General features: G+C 32.7%; 4 protein-coding genes across 18 annotated transcripts in view; 2 read left to right on the top strand and 2 right to left on the bottom strand.

The window, feature by feature from the left end:
• Positions 1–1,215: 1,215 nt before the first annotated feature.
• On the bottom strand, positions 1,216–4,112 carry LOC136340881 (reticulon-4-interacting protein 1 homolog, mitochondrial-like). The gene is made up of 7 exons (XM_066285310.1): positions 3,791–4,112; positions 3,213–3,293; positions 3,025–3,146; positions 2,403–2,600; positions 2,101–2,213; positions 1,546–1,810; positions 1,216–1,488 (listed from the first exon to the last, which is right to left on the bottom strand). Exons 1-7 carry the CDS (start codon positions 3,987–3,989, stop codon positions 1,381–1,383), a joined length of 1,086 nt encoding a protein of 361 aa, XP_066141407.1. The 5' UTR covers positions 3,990–4,112; the 3' UTR covers positions 1,216–1,380.
• An 84-nt stretch (positions 4,113–4,196) lies between these two features.
• Positions 4,197–5,769, top strand: LOC136340882 (protein lifeguard 4-like). Of its 5 annotated transcripts, none has more exons than XM_066285315.1 (5): positions 4,197–4,277; positions 4,574–4,821; positions 4,931–5,036; positions 5,108–5,259; positions 5,317–5,769. In XM_066285315.1, the coding sequence occupies exons 2-5, from the start codon at positions 4,580–4,582 to the stop codon at positions 5,567–5,569; spliced, it is 753 nt and encodes a 250-aa protein (XP_066141412.1). In that variant the 5' UTR covers positions 4,197–4,277; positions 4,574–4,579; the 3' UTR covers positions 5,570–5,769. The 5 variants fall into 5 exon arrangements, with proteins under 5 accessions (XP_066141412.1, XP_066141411.1, XP_066141410.1 ...); XM_066285314.1 differs by having other exon boundaries at positions 4,221–4,277; positions 4,549–4,821; XM_066285313.1 differs by having other exon boundaries at positions 4,231–4,438.
• Positions 5,770–5,957: 188 nt separating this feature from the next.
• subdued overlaps positions 5,958–20,420 on the bottom strand; it is a 27,553-nt gene continuing 13,090 nt past the window's right edge. Inside the window, exons 1-21 of one of the 11 annotated variants that reach the window (XM_066285301.1) lie at positions 15,216–15,395; positions 15,082–15,154; positions 14,880–15,008; positions 14,474–14,707; positions 12,883–13,116; positions 12,375–12,531; positions 12,253–12,321; positions 12,071–12,136; positions 11,253–11,416; positions 11,027–11,195; positions 10,744–10,976; positions 10,530–10,690; positions 9,979–10,211; positions 9,660–9,824; positions 9,400–9,603; positions 8,909–9,037; positions 8,595–8,715; positions 8,063–8,268; positions 6,916–7,082; positions 6,508–6,758; positions 5,958–6,385 (exon numbers count right to left, since the gene is read on the bottom strand). In XM_066285301.1, coding sequence (XP_066141398.1) covers positions 6,204–6,385; positions 6,508–6,758; positions 6,916–7,082; positions 8,063–8,268; positions 8,595–8,715; positions 8,909–9,037; positions 9,400–9,603; positions 9,660–9,824; positions 9,979–10,211; positions 10,530–10,690; positions 10,744–10,976; positions 11,027–11,195; positions 11,253–11,416; positions 12,071–12,136; positions 12,253–12,321; positions 12,375–12,531; positions 12,883–13,116; positions 14,474–14,707; positions 14,880–14,995 — 3,261 coding nt within the window. In that variant the 5' untranslated portion in view covers positions 14,996–15,008; positions 15,082–15,154; positions 15,216–15,395 and the 3' untranslated portion in view covers positions 5,958–6,203. The other 10 variants (XM_066285300.1, XM_066285304.1, XM_066285298.1 and 7 more) reach the window with 10 other exon arrangements.
• The window catches only part of kat80 (katanin 80), a 21,713-nt gene continuing 17,077 nt past the window's right edge, over positions 15,785–20,420 (top strand). Inside the window, exons 1-3 of the mRNA XM_066285309.1 lie at positions 15,785–16,222; positions 16,284–17,095; positions 18,871–19,159. Of these exons, the coding sequence (XP_066141406.1) occupies positions 16,180–16,222; positions 16,284–17,095; positions 18,871–19,159 (1,144 nt within the window). The 5' untranslated portion in view covers positions 15,785–16,179. The remainder of the gene's footprint in view (positions 16,223–16,283; positions 17,096–18,870; positions 19,160–20,420) is intronic.

Below are 20,420 nucleotides of genomic sequence, written 5' to 3'. Positions count from 1 at the left end.
CTGAAGATTAAATCTCAAGGAATGGGGCCCAAGGCGGAAAGAACTCGAAGGAGAGATACAAAAAAACGTGAGCAACCTCACAGTGGTAAGATTCCCAGTCTTCTGAATCTTATAGCAGTGGCGATGGTGAAAAATCATACAAAACTGAAGAAAATGTATTATAAAAAATTTGACACGGCTCAGAAGATGCTAAACTCCAATAGGTGTAAAGGGGCAATGCTGGACCAACACTACTAAACTTCGTGGCACTTAAATAAAAAGAAGCGTTTCAGAATTTTTTTCACTATACCGATAATGAAACCTACGTTTCGCAGAGATCTACGATACCGGTAGGGAAATCTACATTTTACAGAACTATGATACCGTCAACGGTATTTAAACTAAGTAGAAATCTGTGATGCCGGTAAAGAAACCTACATTTGACGAAAAAACTGTACTCTGTAATAAGTGTGCTACACAATGGTTCATGACAGTTATTTCAACTGAGTTTAATAGAATTATAAGCAAACCAGTATTAGTGTATAAAATTCAAGTTACTGTAATATATATATTCTTTAGTAAGCATAAGGTGTTTTTAAATAATTTGGTCAAGGTAATTTTTCTTCGAATGTACGATAAGGAGAGATGAGAAGTTAAAAAAAGTAAAATGAAAAGAAACCATGAGACGGTAGGAAACAAATCATAAATTCCGTTTTGCCAGGCATTGCAATGGGAAACCCCGAAAAAGCTCTTCCGGAATCACTAATTTTGTTTAAATTCAATTTAAATACTAATTTAAAAATTTTGCTGATCGTCTTGGTGAACCTTTTTCAACTCTAAAACACACGATAGAAAATATATTTTATTTCACTTAAAATTCCTAAACTCCGTTAAAACAAAAGAACTTAGACACATTAACAATTGCAATTTACAATAACACAGCAAAATGTTTTTTCCTTAGCTTCGGCCAGTCCGTTTTTAATATTACAAACCATTTATTCCAGATAGTAAACCTTGAGTTTTTGAACTGTTTATTACTTATTCCGCATGCCATTCTGACAAAATTCAAATTTCATCCTCGATATTCGAACGAAATCGCATTTAAAAAGTCAAACTAGTGCGATCACGCTTCCCGCCTTATTGCACAATTTGTTTGTGCTACTTATTTCAATTTGGCTACCTACCTGCACTACGCCATAAAAGGTTCATTTTTGGTCACGTAAATAAAAATATTGGAACATTTATTATTTTATTATTAAATATAGTATATTACAAAATTTATTTTTTGGGGTCAATATTTTTCATTTTTAAATAGAGGGCAAGTGGATATTTGAAATAAACAAATTAATAAAATGATCCCAAAACTGTATCATCTACAAAGTGATTGGCCATAGAAGAAACTTAACGTTCAGCTAAGACAATTTTTCCTCTGGCATGCCCTTTCTGAAGAGTCTCCATGGCTAATGGCAAGTCGTTAAAACCAAACTGTTCTTGAATAATTGGCCGTATCTAAACATAAATAGCCATGGTTAAAGATTCAAGTACAATTAATTTCATAATCCTCACTTTTCCTTGACATATCAGTTCGTGAATGAATTTAAAGCCACTATTTGACGGAAGTATGTAGCCCCATCGAACAGTTTTCCCCGAACATATCCGAGAAGCGTTTGCAGCTGTCAAATTTCCAGCGCTTTTGATTAATCCTCCAACTAAACCGTAGTTGTCATTATTCACTAACAAAGGCGAATTCAGTGTCACATATGACTCATACTTCCAACTGTTGGGGATGTTGTCAATTCCTACTTTGGCAGCATCCAATATAATGTTGTATCTTCAAGAAGAAAATTTCCTTGAATTTTTTGCTACTTTGCAAAAACTGGATTAAAGCAATTGTAAATTAACATAAGTTCTCCGTTTTGCAATAACTGAAAACTAAACAGCCTTCTAGTAACATATAATCCAAAGAACTGTAATATAGGCTCACATAATATGATTTAAACCTGAACTAATATCAAAACATATTGCCCTCACCCGTGATCCCATTTTTGTCTCTGCTCCTAGTTTGTAGTAATAAAAAAAAGGAGCCGAAGAACTAAACGAAAACAATATCCCATCACTTACTTTGCTTCTAATTGCACGTTTTTTTCAAAATCAGAGTCCTCTTTATCAAATATAACATCGGGATTAAGTGAAGTTACCAACGGAATGGCATCTTTCGAACATGTAGTATAAACCTAAAGGAAATGTATAGTTATTATGTGTGATTTCCCTTTCAATTGTGTATCTGAATACCAGAGATTGTTGTTTAGGATACCTTCGTTAATTAATGACTTTAAAATCAAGTTCAAGAATCATACATTTATGTTTTACTATCTTCTTCAGATTTTCAAAAAATCAGTATGGAATTTCAATAAAATACCTACCACACATCCCTGCGATTTCAACAGTTGTATGGCGGCAGTTCCTACACCACCAGACCCACCTAGCACTAAAACCTTCAACCCTTTATTTGGTCTGTTGATCATATTTGCAAATATGAAAAGCCCACTCCAAGCAGTCATTGTTGCATATGCAACTGCACCACTCTCTGTGTGGCTCAAATTTTTTGGTTTAGGTAGTACCTAGAAAAAAAATCATAATATTGAGTAGTGGGTAACTACTCGGTGTTTTATTGTGTCTATGTATGTCATAGATTGCACAGGGTGTCCCCAATCCATTTAAACACTAAAACATTAGGAAATAGTGTTAAATAAAGAGTTATTAATTACAGAATCTGCCTGCAGTAAAAATTTATCTATAGCCAATTTTCCACACAATTTCAATTAATTAATTTATTAATATTTTAAAAAGTTTATCTACTTTTTGTGGTTCAAATTAAAACATAAACTATCGATTTACTTGAAGCAAACAGCAATTTATGGTTTAATTAAGTAGAGATGATTGAATTAGATTAATTTGCATACAGTAATAATTTCTAGTAGTTTACTTCACTAAATCTTCTATTGTATGTATGTATAGGGCACTGCATGGATTAATTATGCTTACACAGTGTTTTGAAGCTATAACAGCTTTGGTAAATGACCCTTGTTTGTAAGGTGGTAGAAATCCATACACTTCATCCCCAACATTGAGTTCCGTAACCTCATGCCCTTTTCCAATTATAGTTCCTAAATTAATATATTTATTCATTTGAATTTGCCCACAAAAATACATTTTAGAAAACAATTAGGTACCTGAAAAATCTCTGCCTAAAATTAGAGGAAATTCAATTTCATTGTTCCTTAACATTTGAAATGAAGTCCTACCATAGCCACCTAAAATTAAAATGAAACCTTTTAGGGATGAAGGAATTTTTAAAGCATCTTAAATTGATTGCTTAATTTGAGCAGGATAAGGTAGACTTATTCCATAACTGTGTATGAGTGTTTCAACAACCATAAAAAATGATTAAAAATTGTTTACTGCTTTTTTAATCTGTGCTATAAAATGTATGTCCACTTTGGCTATTTCTACAGGGACAAGAGTTACAAAATTGATTACACAAAAAGCAAATTTTTTTAGGGTTTTTAATATACTGCGCCTGGTGTTGCCAAATTGTTTTTGGTTACTGAAATTTTATGACAAATGTAAAATTAGTCATAATCTTAAAAAAACATTAAAAAACTAACAATCTGGCTAAAAAAAGTTTTACATATTTCTGTGTTAGTTTTTTCCTCACAAGCAGGGGATGATAATACATTCAAAGGTAACTTTTTATTCAATTTGTATCATCTAAAGTAGATAGCATTAATGGTATCAGCTAGCCCCATACCTAACATAAACAAATCTATTGGATTCAACGATGCTGCCTTCACTTGCACAAGGACATCATCTGGGTTAGTTATAATGGGAATTCGAGTTTCTATAAGCTGTAATTCATTTAAATCTCCATATGAATGTATAGTCCACGATAATATTTTCCGTATATCTTTTGGTTTGGTTGCTTGTTGGCTTATCCTCCGCAGAATCATTCTAATTGATCTGTGTTGAAAGATGTGAATTTTAACCCAAATGTAAATTTGGGTGGGTTGGGAAACTACTTCCACAAATTTTTATTTTTCTCAATTTTAGTTAGGTTATATTTATGGTTTTTAAATATGTTCATATGAACATTTTAACATATTTTAAAGAGCCATCTTTCGGGAGATCATAGCAGTCAAAATAGAGGAATCTGCCATCGGATAATTGATTGTTATCAGGTGTTTTGTCAAAAAAGAAAGTGCAAAAAATACGTGACGGATCAAAGGGAGAAATGTTCCGTGAGTAAAATAATCTTTAAGAACATACATTTTTTTAAGCTGATGTATAGGACCCTTACGCTCCAGGTTGAGTTGAAGATAAAGTTAATCAGTGTACAAATATAAGAAAATTTCGTATTATTATTATCTGAGGCATCGTTTATCATACTTCACCATATTAGGTTTGTTTATATTACTTTCATGAGAACCTAAATTATTGAACAATTTTAACGTTCCATATTGTTTAAGCTTTAAGAAGGTTCATTAGACGTTCTTGATTCTTGTATCTTAGAACCACCCAATCCATCCAATTTCAGACGGAAATGTCTCAAAGTGTACCTTTGATACTTTCTGAAGATGTGGAGCAAGGTGCCAAAGATTATGATGAAAATGGAATTCAAAACGATTTTGCCTACAGAAATAATGTAGCCCAGGCAACTAAAACCATCCGATTGGCTTTCCTTAGGAAGGTCTATGGTCTTCTCAGTATGCAAATCTTCTTTACTGTTATTATTGCTGGTATTTTCATGTTCACCCCACCTATCAAAGGATTTGTTCAAACTAAGTAGGTAATTTTTAATTAATTGGTTATATGAGATTAGAAAAGTTTTACATGATACTTATTTTATACTATACAGCTCTCATTACAAAAAATATTTCATTAATGTTTTTAGTGATTGGATGATGATAGTCAGCTTCTTTGCTAGTATTATTCTTCTAATTCCCCTGCACATAAAGAGGAAGGAATCCCCAGCTAACTTTATTCTACTGACTCTCTTTGTAAGCTCTTAACTGTATAAAGATATCTATATACATGCATTGTTAACTATTTAAATTCCCTTCCATTTCAGACAGTAGTACAGGCATACACAATAGGAGTAATTGTAACCTTCTATTCAAAAGCTATAGTTTTGGAAGCCCTGGTATTGACCTTACTTGTATTGGGAGGTCTTACACTATACACTTTCCAAACCAAATATGATTTCTCAGCAATGCATTCTGCGTAAGAATTTAATTTTTTTATTAAGTAGGGAGAGCATTTATAACGTCTTCTTTGCAGATTATTTGCAGGATTGATTATCCTGATTATAGGAGGAATATTGCAGATTTTCATTCAATCTCCCATTTTTGAATTGTTAATTGGGTTTGGGGGAACGCTCTTATTCTGCCTGTTTATTATTTATGACACCAAAATGATTATGGAAACTCTTTCTCCTGAAGAATATATATTAGCCACCATTAATTTGTACATGGACATTATCAATTTATTCTTGTATATTTTGAGAATCTTGCAGGCCTTAAATAGACAGTAATGTTTATATTGCTAGGTGTTATGAGCATAAGTTATGTAGATAAATTTTATTGTGCTAAAAAATAATAATTGCACTTATTATTGTGATATATTCAGATTTTTTTGTGTATGATAATCTATTTTTTGAATACAAAAAGCGCCAAATTACGGAAACCATTTCTTTTAGTGAATATAATTGAATATAACTAGTTCATTAACGTATATGATATGTGTTTCTTATACTGGACTTACTATGCCATTTACAGCGCTCAGCTGGACCTGAGCATATAACTCTACTAACAGCTTATAGCTGTTTAGTTATGGCTCACGTATGGAAGACTTGATTAAAAGGCGTTGGGAGATCTATATAAATTTAAACCATTATCTACTGAAATTCAGATTAGCAGTGAGTCGTTAAATTGAGTTTAATTTAAAAATATATTCTCAATTTTAAACAACCATAGAAACATTTATATTTTTAGTTTAATCTATGTGGATTATAAACTATTACAGTTAACATTTTTGTTCATACTTCTCTGTTTAATCAAAATTAAATCAACACTGATATGCGTAATTTCCAGAAATAAATATATAGGATAAAAATGACTAGATTAAAGAATAAAAAGGAACATGAAATTGTGATGAGTATTTAATGATTATATTGAGCACGGAGTATCTGATTCGCCGTCATTACCGACCTCCTTTTGACTCTCATGGATCATTAAATCAAATTCGCTCTGGGAAAGCGATTTGCTGATTAATCTGTCCCACTGTTCGGAAGTAGACGGCGCTTCATCGATATTTCGCAAATTCTCAATCGATTTTAAATGTGTTTCTTCTGAAAATGCAAGAACCTCAAAATTAATAGTTTATTGTCTCAAAAAAAAACGACACTAATGACAGAAAAGATTTCGAAAATATAGATAAAATTATCATTTCTCCCCCTTTTTTTTAACTTACCCAAGTTGCTTTGCGCACGTAAAGCCTCCTGTTTAATAATAATCTCGTTGGTAATATAGGCCTCTCGTCTGATTCTGTCTCGCAATTTTCCAGGCATATCCGGAATGCCCCATTTAACTATGATCATAACCAACACCACAAGATTTTCGAAAACTACCACAAAAATTAATCTCGCCGCCAATATATGCCAGTATAGAGAAGTGGGTTCGTATTTATCTGAGGTCCAAGGTGGATTCCTATAATCTGGATATCTGTAATAGTCAATAAAGTCCTACAAATGGAGGATCTGTGCAAACTTTACTAAGAGTTGATTTATGACTTAATAGCTATTTATGCTTAAAGGAGTAAAAGAAAATAATTACGCCCACGAACCAAGATTGAGTTAAAACGATTATTAGAATAACTTACCTACAAAGTTGTTCTACTGATCCATTTCCAAGCCTTGAGTGATTTTCAAAATCGGAAGTATTAAAATAAGACAGAGAATTATTTAAATATCCGTCAAGTGATCCTTCCTGAGATATTCGATATACTAGGCGTGGAATAAAATCCGATGTAAAAGCTATAATGAAACCCTGGAAAATAACAAAATCCAGGACGATATTCAGAAGTAACATTGAAGTGTGGGTACAAATTAACAATAATTTATAATATTTCTTTCCCATCTAAAATGTGTGGGTAAACTGTAAAAAAAACTCCACTAAGTTTTTAGACAATTAAATGATGTTTTCCCAATTGACCTTTACGGTCAATTTTATAGGTTCATGTATTACAAATTTGAAAGTTTAAATAATGAATCAGATAACAATATTCCTTCGCTTATCCCAAGGCGTCAAATGCCTTTGGTTCAAGCTGAACCTATAGCACTAACTGTTAGTAAACACTTGGCAGAGTCAAAGCTAAAGTGATTCAAGTGCATTTTTGACGTTAGTGGTGCAAGAATAATAACTAAAACATTTTATCTCCGTAAAAATGTTTTTCATAATTTCAGTTCACAGTTTGAATGAAAATTAAAAAAATAAAAAAATGATGGTACTATTCTAGAAGTATTGCTAAACTTCAATTAATGGCCTTAAATCGATAGTCTACTCCATGGATAGGATACCTACAACGAACAATATATCAAGCTTCTATGAGTTAAAGCAACAAACCAAAGTAGATGTACAAAATAGGTACAGAAGCAACATAAATGATGATAGAGGTCACGTTTTCTGATGAGAGATTTTAATAAAATCAGGCGTTTTTCGCAAACAGAAATTGAAATATTATCTTTGATGCTTAATTTTTATATTTGCGTTCAATTCTTTTTCGCGATCATTGGCATAACATATCTCACTGAATTTAGGGCACAGCAAATTACATAGGAATTTGCCACCATTTCGCTTTTGTATATCATAGTCTAGAATAAAAGACAATAACTTATAATCCAATTGTCCAACAGCACATTGATTGTTGTACAAATTTGTAACTGACAGACTCGTACCACTTTAACTTTGAACCGTTCACCTGTTAAATTCAAACAAAAGAATTTTCCGGGCGATGAGTAATGGCTTACGTTTGTGACAACAGACAATTTTCCCACGGAATCCAATATCCTATACCATACCCCGATATCTCGAACTCTTTGCGATACTGGTCTTCTATACATTGTTAACAATTTTTTAGCGTCTAATCGCATTTCTAAAATATTGTTAAGAAGCGCGAAAAACGGTGCCAAGGGAAACGCCGCTACGAATATAGTCACAAATCCATATTGCAATACTGTAAAAATAATAAAAGTATCAATGGATTGTTGTATGTACATTTGTTAAAGAACTGAAAACAATTATTGAGGAATAGTTCATCGTTTAACGATTATTATAAGTGTGAGGAGTTTTGAGATAATTGGACCGAATTAATTGTTCAAAGTGTTCATGTAGGTCTGGAATTACAGAAATTGGTAGGGAAGTTCGTAAACCTGCAAATGAACTTTCTGAATAATTGTCATTTTGAACGATTATCGTGTCAAGTGGACTCTCACAAACAAAGTGTGAACAATTATACTGTCCCACGAAGTAGACTGCCCTATACCTCCAAATATTGCTTACCCATTTCTAAATATTCAGGAAATAAGCTTCTCGGACCCCATTCGACTAACTTAAAGTCTTTTTCCCATTGTGGTCGACATCCTTTACACGAAAGTTGTTCTTTCGAAAAACCAGTTTTTACCTAAAAATTTAGCCAAGCCGATAGTTTAATATAATATATTAAAGTCCACCGTCGAATCATAAAATGCATTAAGCTTTGCATAAGAGCTATTATAATGAACAAAAATTCAATTAATTTAGTAATGCAGTGAGAGAATACAAGCGGCAGGTTTCCTTAATGACACATAACGTCCTACCTTAGCATCACAGCATACCTTTAACGTGTTCAACCATTTGAAAAACAACGGAAATATCATCTCCAGGACTGTATTCATGGCTTGTTTTCCAACCATTATGACTGCCAGTTGTATGCATAATTCGAGAAGGCACCCGCCTGGACCACACTAAGGACAATAATATTTTTGAACACAAGGGGATTGAATTTTTATAGTAAGACGTCTTAACAGCTTATATTAAACTTTATTTTAACGCAAAATGTCAGCATACACTTATATATAAAATGCATTTGGAAATACAAGGCGCCAAAATTTTAAGCAAAAAAAATCAAAAGCTGTCGGAATCATGAGCAACATTTTATAAAATAAATAAAACTTAGATTTCCTTTATCTCGAAAACCAAGCATCTGTGTATATAAGTTTATATTAACGTTCTTTGTTCAACGGTGTTGTTCTTTAATCATTTGAAATTATTTTTTTAATTGGAAAAAGTACTGGAGCACTATAGTACGCACAATAAATACACTTACTTCTTCTTGCCTATAGCCGAATATCCGATTATACTTCTTAGGGGATCCAATAAACTTTCCCTTAAAAAACGCAATATAAAAAATAGAAGCATAGTAATTCACAAATTGGAGGAGGTATATTTTTAAAGTAAGCGAGTCATCAAATTCGGTTTGGGTTCTTAATAATTCAAATTCTGTCAGGTACTGGGCCACACATGTATATATCTGAAAATGTACCATTAGACAGGATTTGATATATCAATATTTCACGTCTTACTTACTTGGTTAAATATAACGATCGCTACTAGATTAATAGATGCAGCAGTCACAGTAGTAAACAAAATAGCAGAGCTGTTGACCATTTTATCAGAAAAGCCTTTTAAAGTAATTAGAATTGACATTCTATATAGAACTACTGCAAGGACAGTGGCGAACGCCATGCAAACCTAGAAAACGTGTGAGACTTCTAGGAAATTTATTAAATTACAGTAACTATATTAAGAACTGTCACCCTAATATTATAAATTCTTAATTAACCATGAAGATGAAATTACAATTTCAACTATTGGACTCACGAGAACAAAATTATTCAATTCTTACCAACAACAAAACACATGAAAAACTAAATATCGTCATGGGAACTTTTATTTTCCAAAAGGGCACGTGAGGTTCCATGGTATTCGTAATTACATTCACTGATTTGCGTTTGACATGCGCCAATCTAGCCAAGTACTGCGGCCTGGGATGTTCTTCCTGAACGTCGAATCCCGTTAAGTCCCAGCGATGGGTTATTTCAGCTGAGTATCGTTTCCACATTTCCAAGAAAGTGGTTGCTAAAATTCGATAAATGCGTAACAAATATACAATTAATTTAAGAGTCGATTGAAAAATTAGTAGAACGAGTCCCTGTATTAGAGCCAAATGATTATTGTGTCGGCAACTTTACTTGCAAAAGTAATTTTAATAAAAACATTTTTTTGAGTCACAGAGTAGGTATTGGTCAGAATCTTCATTTCTATGGGAACGACTTTGATATTACAATTAACAGAACGTTTATAATTCGGTCTTAAATTGCCGCAAAAATATTTTTATCTATTTTAAAGCTTTAAATTATATTCCTGTATTGAAAAGCTCTGTCTATCCGAACTTACCCCAAAACGACATAAAAACAGCATAAAACACAGTAGTAGAATTGTCAAATAAATAAGTTATTCTAGAGTGAACACAAGTTTCATTGAGATTCCAATAATCGCACCAAACATCACACAACGGACACATTTTGTGCTTCAAATTCAACTGACAAATATCATTACTAAAATGAATCTTTTTTAATATAAATTTCAAATTTTACTTATTATCTGTTACCTTGGCTTATTCTGGTACATAGTGGATAAAGAGTAAATAAAACAGGCAACGCCAACAAATGCGGGAGGAATTAATATGTGGGTGTAATACCCCAACCAGGCAAAATAAAGCGCTATTTTAACCCCAAAATATTCCTTTACACAGTCTAAGGGTTGGTATCTGTACCACTTCTTTATCGAAGCCCATTCAGTGTATAGAAGGTTGCGAACTGTGCCTTCTGCTATTAAATCGCCCTGAAAGGTCCACGACGTAAACTTTGCACATAATAAGTAGAATAACTCACGTCGTGCAAAGGGTATGCCGCTTCGTATATATTTTCATCTACGAGTCTTTCAATGCCAAATGCAAAATCGTTCTTAAAATTATCGCTAAACCGCTTTCGATCTAGAATAAACTGAACTATTCGAGAGTGAATCGCTGGCGTGAAAAAACAAGGCGACTCAGTATCAAACCTAAAGAGAATATTTTTTCTCATTTAATATCTAGCCACACTACAGGTACGAACTTACAGGTATTCTCTATCTCTACTATAAATAGCAGTAAACCGTTGTTCGGCTTTTTCAGGGAATTTTTCCTTGTCCACAAAAATCCATTCCCTTATTTTCTCCCACCGGTCATTTACTTCTTTTAAAAGGAAATTCGTTCTACGAGATACTTGTCTGAAGGCTGGTATCTATTAAATTTTATTTTTCTAAACTACTTAATTAGCTGACAATGTGAAGGATTAGAGCTGTAAACCGTGATTTGCTGTTAGTATGGCAAACTTTTGTGATGGTTAGAATGTGTAAAATAAACCAAGAAGTATGGATATATGTCAAATAGTAAGGGAACAATACAGAGAAACCCTTTACTTTAATGCTCTCTTATTGTTAAACCTTACTTAGAAAAATTATTTTCATTAAAAATAAAAAAATAAAAGCCTATTTGCAGAAAAATAAGTGTGGCGCAATATCTACCAATATTAAAAGAACTATATTTTGTAGCAAAAACAGGTTCAATTGAATATGGTACTTTAAATTCACCTATATCAGATATTATTTCCAGTCATTTAAAAACAAAACACAAGAAAAACACCCTGTATATCTAAAACTTGTATTTTTATGAAATTTCCTCTTGAAACAAACAAAAAATACAAAAACTCCAACACACCTCCCCTTAAAAAGAAAAACTGACAAGTAGAGCATTCGAATGCATCGCTTCTCGAACTACTAACAGCGGCTACCTATTCTTGCTTTAAATTGCGAGAATTGTGCGTGAAATGAACTTAGATCTGCCCGCAGCCATAACGTAAATATAAACGATGCATTTGAACTCGTTTAAAAAATACCTTTTGGGTCAAGTAGGAACTACCAAAATTATTCTGTCTGTATTCTCGGGGTAATTTACATAGGTCCTAAGAATAAATAAAATGTTTAATACAGTGCGTAAAGTGCAATATAAATGCATTAAAAGCTTGAATGAAAAATAAATAAATCAAGCGCAACACTATGAGAGAAGAACTTGCCTTACCTCTTTCATGGGCATTCTTAATTTCAAAATTTCACTGTATCTTCTCAGTACTTCTCTAGGAGTATGAATCTAGAGAAACAAATACAAATTTTCTTGTGTAAATTCAATTATTCCAAAATTACTTTTATAAAATACAGCTTATGATTCTCTACAGGTTCATATTCCAGTTCTAAACCTTCTTCTACCAGATTTTTTTCGAAAATGCGTCGCATTTCTTGTGCAGAAGGTGAACATGCATCTTCATTTGAGGAATCCCAAACCAAAACAAAATCTACAGACCTACAGGCAAGAAACAAGTTACCCGTAATGAATGATTCAGATGGAATTACTTATTAAATTTGTTGAAAATTAAATGGAAGGTTGATGTATTAGAAATTATTCATTTGAAATCATTGAAATTTTGTCAAATAAATAAAATTTACTAGCAACATAACAAGTTCGCGCCAACCTTTCCGATGTCTGTAAATATTTGTTATCGACATATGTAGCTATTGATGCGGTTCATAATGTCGCCAAGTCACATTTCAAACACAAATCTCTCGCAAATTAGAATTGCACCTGCACAAAATCTGTCCTTGCTCAAATTTTGTACTGTTTATTGAAACACCACCATTCCACACTTTTTCGTACCTTTTGCCATCATCAAAGAATATAGTCGGTCTTGGACACTTTTTTGTTTTAGATTCATATGACTTATTCAAAGAATTGTGGTTTTGATTAGGATAAACTTGATTATACATTTTGAACGTTTTTTTAGTTTCTTCCACTGGGGGCTCTGGTACTGAAGTAGCGTTATTTGAATTTTGATTTTTTATGATGTCTTGATTTAAATTCAAATTTCCAGCTTCGGCATGCAGAAAATCTCTGAAAATTAATAGAAAATGATATTTTCGCTCCAAATCGCTGTAAATTTATTTATAAATAACTTTAAGTAAAAAAAGGAAATATTCAAACAACAAAATTCTACGAAATTTAAATTACTTACTTCTCAATATTCTATGGTTGTCATATTCAAAACGCAATTGGATTAATTGGTAATGAGGAAGAAATAAATATATAAAAATTTAACGTATAGTAAATAAATATCTTCTTAACTGCGTCTTCTACAATTCATTGGAGAACGCACACTAAGACACACTGTCACACAACTTCACGCTTTTTTCATTACTTTATAACAAAATACACACAATTCCCTTGCTACTAGTAATTTGTAATAATAAAATGATCCTATTTATGTTTCATTGGTAGACACGCATCTAAAAGAGTTGTAACACTCCTATGACAATGAAAATCGATATTTTCGATGTTATTATTATGTGTGTTCGTCTTTTAAATGAATTAAAGAAACGACAGGAAATGTTCGATTCCATTAAATGATAATTACATTTACAATAGAGTTTTATATAGACTAGAAAATAAATCAAGACTTTTGTTAATATCGCAAACTGTTGGACGAATTTGAATGAAATTTCCATGATTTTTTTAAGTATAGATATCGAATCTTATGAAAATGTCGTGCTTATTGTCGTATCCAAAGTACCAATGTAAGTAATTGATATTTCGAAGTAATAACTTAACCATAGGGGAAAACATAACAACATAAAAAATTATATAACAAAAATAAGAAATTAAATATGAACTATACCTAATGCAGAAAAAAACTATCATTATCATCATAAAGTAGATAAAGTGCTTTAAAATGAATATTTCTTCTGCCAGGAATTATACAACAGAAATGGAAGTTGTTTGAGATAGGTAATATATTGGGCTCCATAAACTACACATAATTTTTTTTATAAGAAGGTAGGTTGTGTAAATTCCTCTTTAGCATTTTTCCCTATCTTTTTGATGAAAGGAATATAAGTAAAGGAAAAATCAAAGTTTGTGTGTCTACTCTTTATGTAGGCTCCAATTTTTATTCTCAATATTTCAAATTTATTAACAACCTATAACTGAAATGTACCTTTAACTTAGTAGAATCAATTACTAATGCAGGGAGTAAAAAGTATGGAATAATCAAGAAGTATTGAATTTTGATACTTTTGATACTTTGATGAAGGATATTCTAAAAATTTTTCGTTTAACTAACAATATACTTAAAATTCCTTTCTTGAATATTGTCAAGAAAGGATCAAAGAATTTTTATTAAAAATGATAAAATTAGATCCACAAAATCAAGTACAAAATTTTCTTCTTTTATGACATGTTCACCAAATCTTACCTGCATGTATTCATATCATGATCTAAATTCTCGGCACTTTTATACAAATTTATAACTGACATTGCAGCAATATCATTATAAGGATTTGTACCATAACAATCACAATCAAAGCTTGCATTTTGAAATCTCATTGCCTTTCTAGCACCATCTTCATTTTCACCCACATGTTCACTTATTTTTGGCATGTCCAGTGGATTGGCAACAATATTACACTTGAGAGATTGTTGTTTTCTTCTAAAATGTTAGATTAAAGGTGGAAATAATGAAATTGTGTTTCTAAGGCTTTAATCACAAATCTACCCAAACAATTTTGCAGGTGCTCTCAAGGGTGTGCTTTTAACTTGATAACCAGTTTGTTCATATTTTAAATTACTGAATAATGGTAAAATGTGAAAATAAAACTTACTTTTGGAGTAATTTACAGGTACCATCAATTTCAGGGGTAGAGGCACTTCGTAATAATGGACACCTATCACTAAATATGCGGCGCCCATATTTCTGTGGTTTTTCTGCATTAGACATCAAGATAGTGGTTCTAAGTATGTAAAAAAATGTAATAAAATATATTTTGTGCCACCCCAAAATTGGGTTAAGACATAATTACTCACTTTGAATTTATAATTGAATAAAAAATAGAGGTTGTGTTGAAAGTTTTAAGAGTTGTGGAAAAAGATGCAAATACTGGAAATAAACAGCTATGTAAGTGGGGAATTCTATTTTTAATAGTTCAAAAATCACCGACTCTTCTTATAATTGTCGCTAATTTCTTTGCTAACTAGCTCCTACCTAGAGATTTTCGTTCAAAATAGATGGAGTTGCGGAAGAGATAAATAACTTATTAATCAAACTAACTTCACAATTTATTCAATAAATTTTATAAGAAAAAAAATTATATTAGTATTTTTTCAAATTTGGAGCGCTATCTAACCTATAAAAGTTACAGCAACAACTGACAGCTTAAATTGCGGACCGGCTATAAATAGATTTGCCGCACGCATTCAGGTGCTGGAAGTGGCACTTCATGACCCGCAAGACAAACTGATACGTATAAAAATATTTTGTAGATATTTGTTATACATGCATTATAGAAGCAATATTTCACCTAATACATGCATAATTCGATTACGTGGGAGATAAGATTTAGATAACGTAGTCTTGTTCGAGTCTTGACAAATGACACACTCACACTATGATTGATACTTTCAGATTTCCGATCATTTCCTTCACATTGGCTTTTCCTACAAACAATACGTCAGTTTCCTGTCAAATGACAAAAGACATCCTTCAACCTTCAATCAATTTTTTTCAATATTTAATATTTTTTAAAAGGAGTTTTGAAGCTGGGAAGGACAACCTGTACTACTTGCAGCTTGTTGCTCTCAGTTTACTCATTCGTGAAAGATTTAAATTGTGCCGTATTAGCTCAGTTTTAAAGCAATATCGTATTATTATCTCTAGAAGACAGTCAGAATATCGCAATACCAGTTTTTTACACTTAAATTCTCTTTCTTTCCCTAGTTCCATGCCCTTCCTTGGTGATTACAGTTGATTCCTTGATTCCAGTTCCAACATCTTGTCTTGTTTTCTGCTAAAATAAATTGCTTCTCAGATTATAAAGTATGTGTCGTAAAGCACCAATGGGGGTAATAATTCAATTAAAATGATTTCGTCTCCAAACCCCTGTATGGAATTCAGTTCTGAATATTATGGCTTCACTGGCATCTTTGAGCAAAAGATCATGGAAACTCCGTAAGTATATTTAGATGCAAAATATCTTTCAGTTTTACTAAAATATCAGTATATTTTTCAGAGGATTTTCAAGCTCACAATGCCAATGTAAACTGTGTGGCATTGGGGCACAAATCGGGGAGGGTTATGGTGACTGGGGGAGATGACAAGAAGGTAAACTTATGGGCAGTAGGCAAGCAGAGCTGTTTTATGTCCTTAAGTGGACACCTAACACCAATTGACTGTGTTCAGTTCAACCAGTTAGAAGAAATTGTGTGTGCTGGTTCCAGAGCTGGTGCTCTTAAAGTATGGGATCTGGAAGCAGCTAAATTAGTTAGAACTCTCAATGGCCATAAACAGACTATAAAATGTATAGACTTCAATCCTTATGGAGACATGTTATGTTCTGGAAGTGGGGACAGCACTATTAAATTGTGGGATACTCGAAAAAAGGGAGTTATTTATTCATATAATGGACATCAAGGAACAGTTAATAGTATTAAATTTAGTCCTCATGCCCAGTGGATTGCCTCCGGAGGCGAAGATTCTAAAGTGAAAATTTGGGATTTACGTGTTGGTCGGGTATTGAAGGAATTTTCTGATCATTTAAATGCAGTGTCGTGTGTAGAGTTTCATCCTCAGGACTTTCTTCTTGCTACTGGTGGTGTGGATCGAACAGTGAACTTCTTGGATTTAGAACATTTTAATTTAGTTTCTAGTGAGAGTGATTTAGGTGCTGTGAGATCTTTGTGTTTCAACCCAGATGGAGAGTGTTTGTTTACAGGAGTTCGAGACTATCTTAAAATTGTAGGGTGGGAACCTAGTAGGTTATATGACTCTGTACCAGTCTCATGGGGGAGAGTTTGTGATATTTCATTTGCTCAGAATCAATTGGTAAGTGAACATTGTACTGATTATTGATAAGTAAAGTTAGAAAGTAAATAGTGTTAAATGTTTTTATACCTTGACCACTATTGTCTAGGGTAGTAGCAATTGTTAGTAATCTTCACAAAAGGATTCTGACATTTATTGTGATTTAACTGTCATTTACCACTTTTATTATTATTATTATTATTACCTTTATTTGAATTCCTATAGCATGTGTCTTAATTTGGCATATGTAGGCCTGAATACCTATATTGTCTGAAAATTTACTTTTAAGAAAACGCGATCAAAACGTTATCGTATTCGGTGTTTAGAATCGCGGAACTGCCATGTAGCCAAGTGTAATTTGAATTATAAATTTGTAGAATATATTTCCTGCGGTATACATATGAATAAACAAGATATTTCCTAAGTATAGGGCACAAATTTATTGGATCAAAATATAGAACAAATACAAGCATGATTTGGATAGGGACCTGGCAGTTGACCAGTTCCTAGTTTGAATATGTTGGTTTAATATAAAGTAAAGTGTTACGGGTGGTGATAAAATCAGTGGCTTTATGTTGTTGATTGTTGTTTACATAAACAACATTGTGCAGAGAGTAAATGGAGACAGGTTTTTCTCCAGAGGCGTAGGAAGAATCCATAGCCTATTTCCAGGAAAAAATTGGAAAGGATTAGGAATCTTTGGCGCTGAAATTTGCTTCCTGTGTTTCTAAGTTGGATAGCTGAATGGGGCCCAGAAACAGCACTTAACTAAAAGAACAGAATTATGTAATTTAATTTCAAATAATGCTCAAATTTAGCCAGATATATTTTTCTTCTTTTTGTTCATTACTTTATATTTAATAACCAGACCTGTTCATAACAAAGTCGTTAAGAAACAAGTTGAGCAAAGTCAAATTTGTATTAGGCTCAAAATCTAAGCTTAAATGGTGCTTGAATTAGATATTTAATAATGTTGGAAATTATATATTTCAGAAATAAAACGTCTAACAGACAAAAACTTGTGTTTTATTCTGTTTTTGCAAAAGTTTCTTTCATAAAGTATCCTTGAATGATTGTGTTAATGCAATTCTCTCCAAATGCAAATAACTGGGCGAATAAGTTGCGAAACGAATCATTATTCTTTACTTGTGTGTCTATCCAAATTAGATTTAATTCACGCTGCTTGTGGCAACCTTGAAATCACCTACCTGCAGGCTGTGTTTACCTTTTACGTTAAATGACCGCATGAACGTTACTGGATTTTCAGCAATTACTTATCTATTTCCAATCAAAAATTATTTAGGTGTTAAGCGAATTCAATTTTATCAAGAATTTTGCGATGCCATTATCTATCCACCCATAAAAACCCCCTTGCCGACCTATCTACCTGTTGACCTCTCTCCTTCTAAGAGATGCATAAAAATGCTGACAAAAAGGTTAGATCGATTTTTTACCTCAATAAGGCTCAGGTAGCGTTACCTATTAGCCAGTTTGAACAAAATATTTTAAATTAATTTATCGTTCCTAAAAAAAACCCGAGGAACAACGTTAGCTGTAAATAAAAAAACTGTGAAATTTACTCCTAATTGAAAATAAAAACGAGCTACTTTTGCATAAGACTGCAAGCATTAGCTGAATCGCTCTATTTTTTTATCCTGTAACACCAATACTCATTTTTACTAATGTTTTTTGGATCCCCTGCATAATTATTTAAAGAGTCCCTGTAGTAAACATTTTCGAAACAAATTCTTTGTGAGATTTCCCATTTGTCTAACTTATGCCTTTTGAATTTTAAGGTGGGAGCCTCATTTTACTTAAACCACGTACAAGTGTATGTAGTAGAACTGAAAAAATGTCATCCCATGGAAGGGACCTCGGATTCAGTTTCACCTCCAAGTCCTTTTGTACAAAATACAAGTGTGAGGAAAAGCTTTTCGAAGACGGACCGCCCTGTCAGTTTGAAGACGAGGAGTATGGATGTGAAGACAATAGAAGAGAGCACTTCGGGTACCGATCCGGAAGAAGAATCCGTTGCTAATATTACTAATTTCAAGGACTATAATGAAATATTTCGAGGAAGAGGGCGTAAGTATAATAATTTTTATTTATATTGAAAAATAAGTGTAAATTCAGTATCGCATATACCCAAAAAAGCAAGCGAATCTTCAAATTAATTTCATCGTGTTCTCGTTCCTGCTCAGACGAATATATATGTATATGTGTGTATATTCTAACATGAACATTCGTCAATGAAGGTAAGCAAGCGCGAACGTTAAGCGGTGGAAGAAGCTTCCATGCCTCAATCATCGGAGCATTTCTCAAGGCAAAGTTTTGTTTTTTATTCATTTTTATTTTAAAATAAAATCACTATTGCTGCGTCACTCTCAAAAAAAGGTTTTAAAGAAAGAAGAGCACCGGTGGGCAAAGAGGGACTCAAGTTAGTCCTAGACTTGAGGCGACTTAAAATAACCGCGCACTTTGAAAATGAACCAATCAGGAATTTTCTACCTATTTGCCAACTTCTGGTAGGTTCGGGTTAGTTCAGATTCAGGTAGATAATTATTAAACACTCCCAAATATGCACGTCTAGTATACTGAAATTCGGTCTTTTCATTTTTTTTATACTGTAGATCTGTACACTCATCTTTAGCTGACTTATTGCCTACAGTTCAACATTGGCTATCAAAAAAGTTTGCCCAGAAACCAACTTTCAGTATTAAACCTGCCTTAGAAAGCTGTTTGGGTTGGCAAAGTATTTCAAACTGTAAAATTATCTTTGCACGTAAGACTTTACAAATTGTTCCGTGACCTCAAATAATCCTTACCCGCCAAAGCAAAGTTACGTTAAATGCACTGCAGTTGTTATTTAGTAGTTGTATCATTTGTTGCAAAATGCAAATCGTGGGGGAGAACGAGAAAGAGAGAAAGTCCTTCGTTACTTATTAATGGATTATTTAATGAGTTCATAATTTAAGAAACGACCAAGCGGAGTGGTTTAGTACTCGGGGATTTACTCAAATAGCGAGCACTGATATGGAGGTTTGCTAATAACATAATCCTTAATTAAATCATTATGACTGTGTTACTATTGTATATTCATACGTATACTTACTGCATTTAACGTAAAGGAATAGGTATGTTCAAAATGCAAAACCCAGTACGGAAGTTATTGTGGTCAATCCTGGGCTAGTGCTTAAAGTTCAACTCGTCAGCAAATATGTTGATAACAATAAGTTAAAGGCACCGCAAATAGCTCGTATTTTAACTTTGGGTTTTATTTAACCAACATATCCTTACATGTGTAGTGTATTTTTTAAGGAGGCACTTAGGCCCCGTATGAACGCTT

Source organism: Euwallacea fornicatus, chromosome 8 (genome assembly GCF_040115645.1).
Source record: "Euwallacea fornicatus isolate EFF26 chromosome 8, ASM4011564v1, whole genome shotgun sequence".
In the NCBI taxonomy this organism is placed as follows: domain Eukaryota; kingdom Metazoa; phylum Arthropoda; class Insecta; order Coleoptera; family Curculionidae; genus Euwallacea; species Euwallacea fornicatus.
Note: the sequence above shows the minus strand (reverse complement) of the source record. Positions and strands in the feature narration are given on the sequence as shown.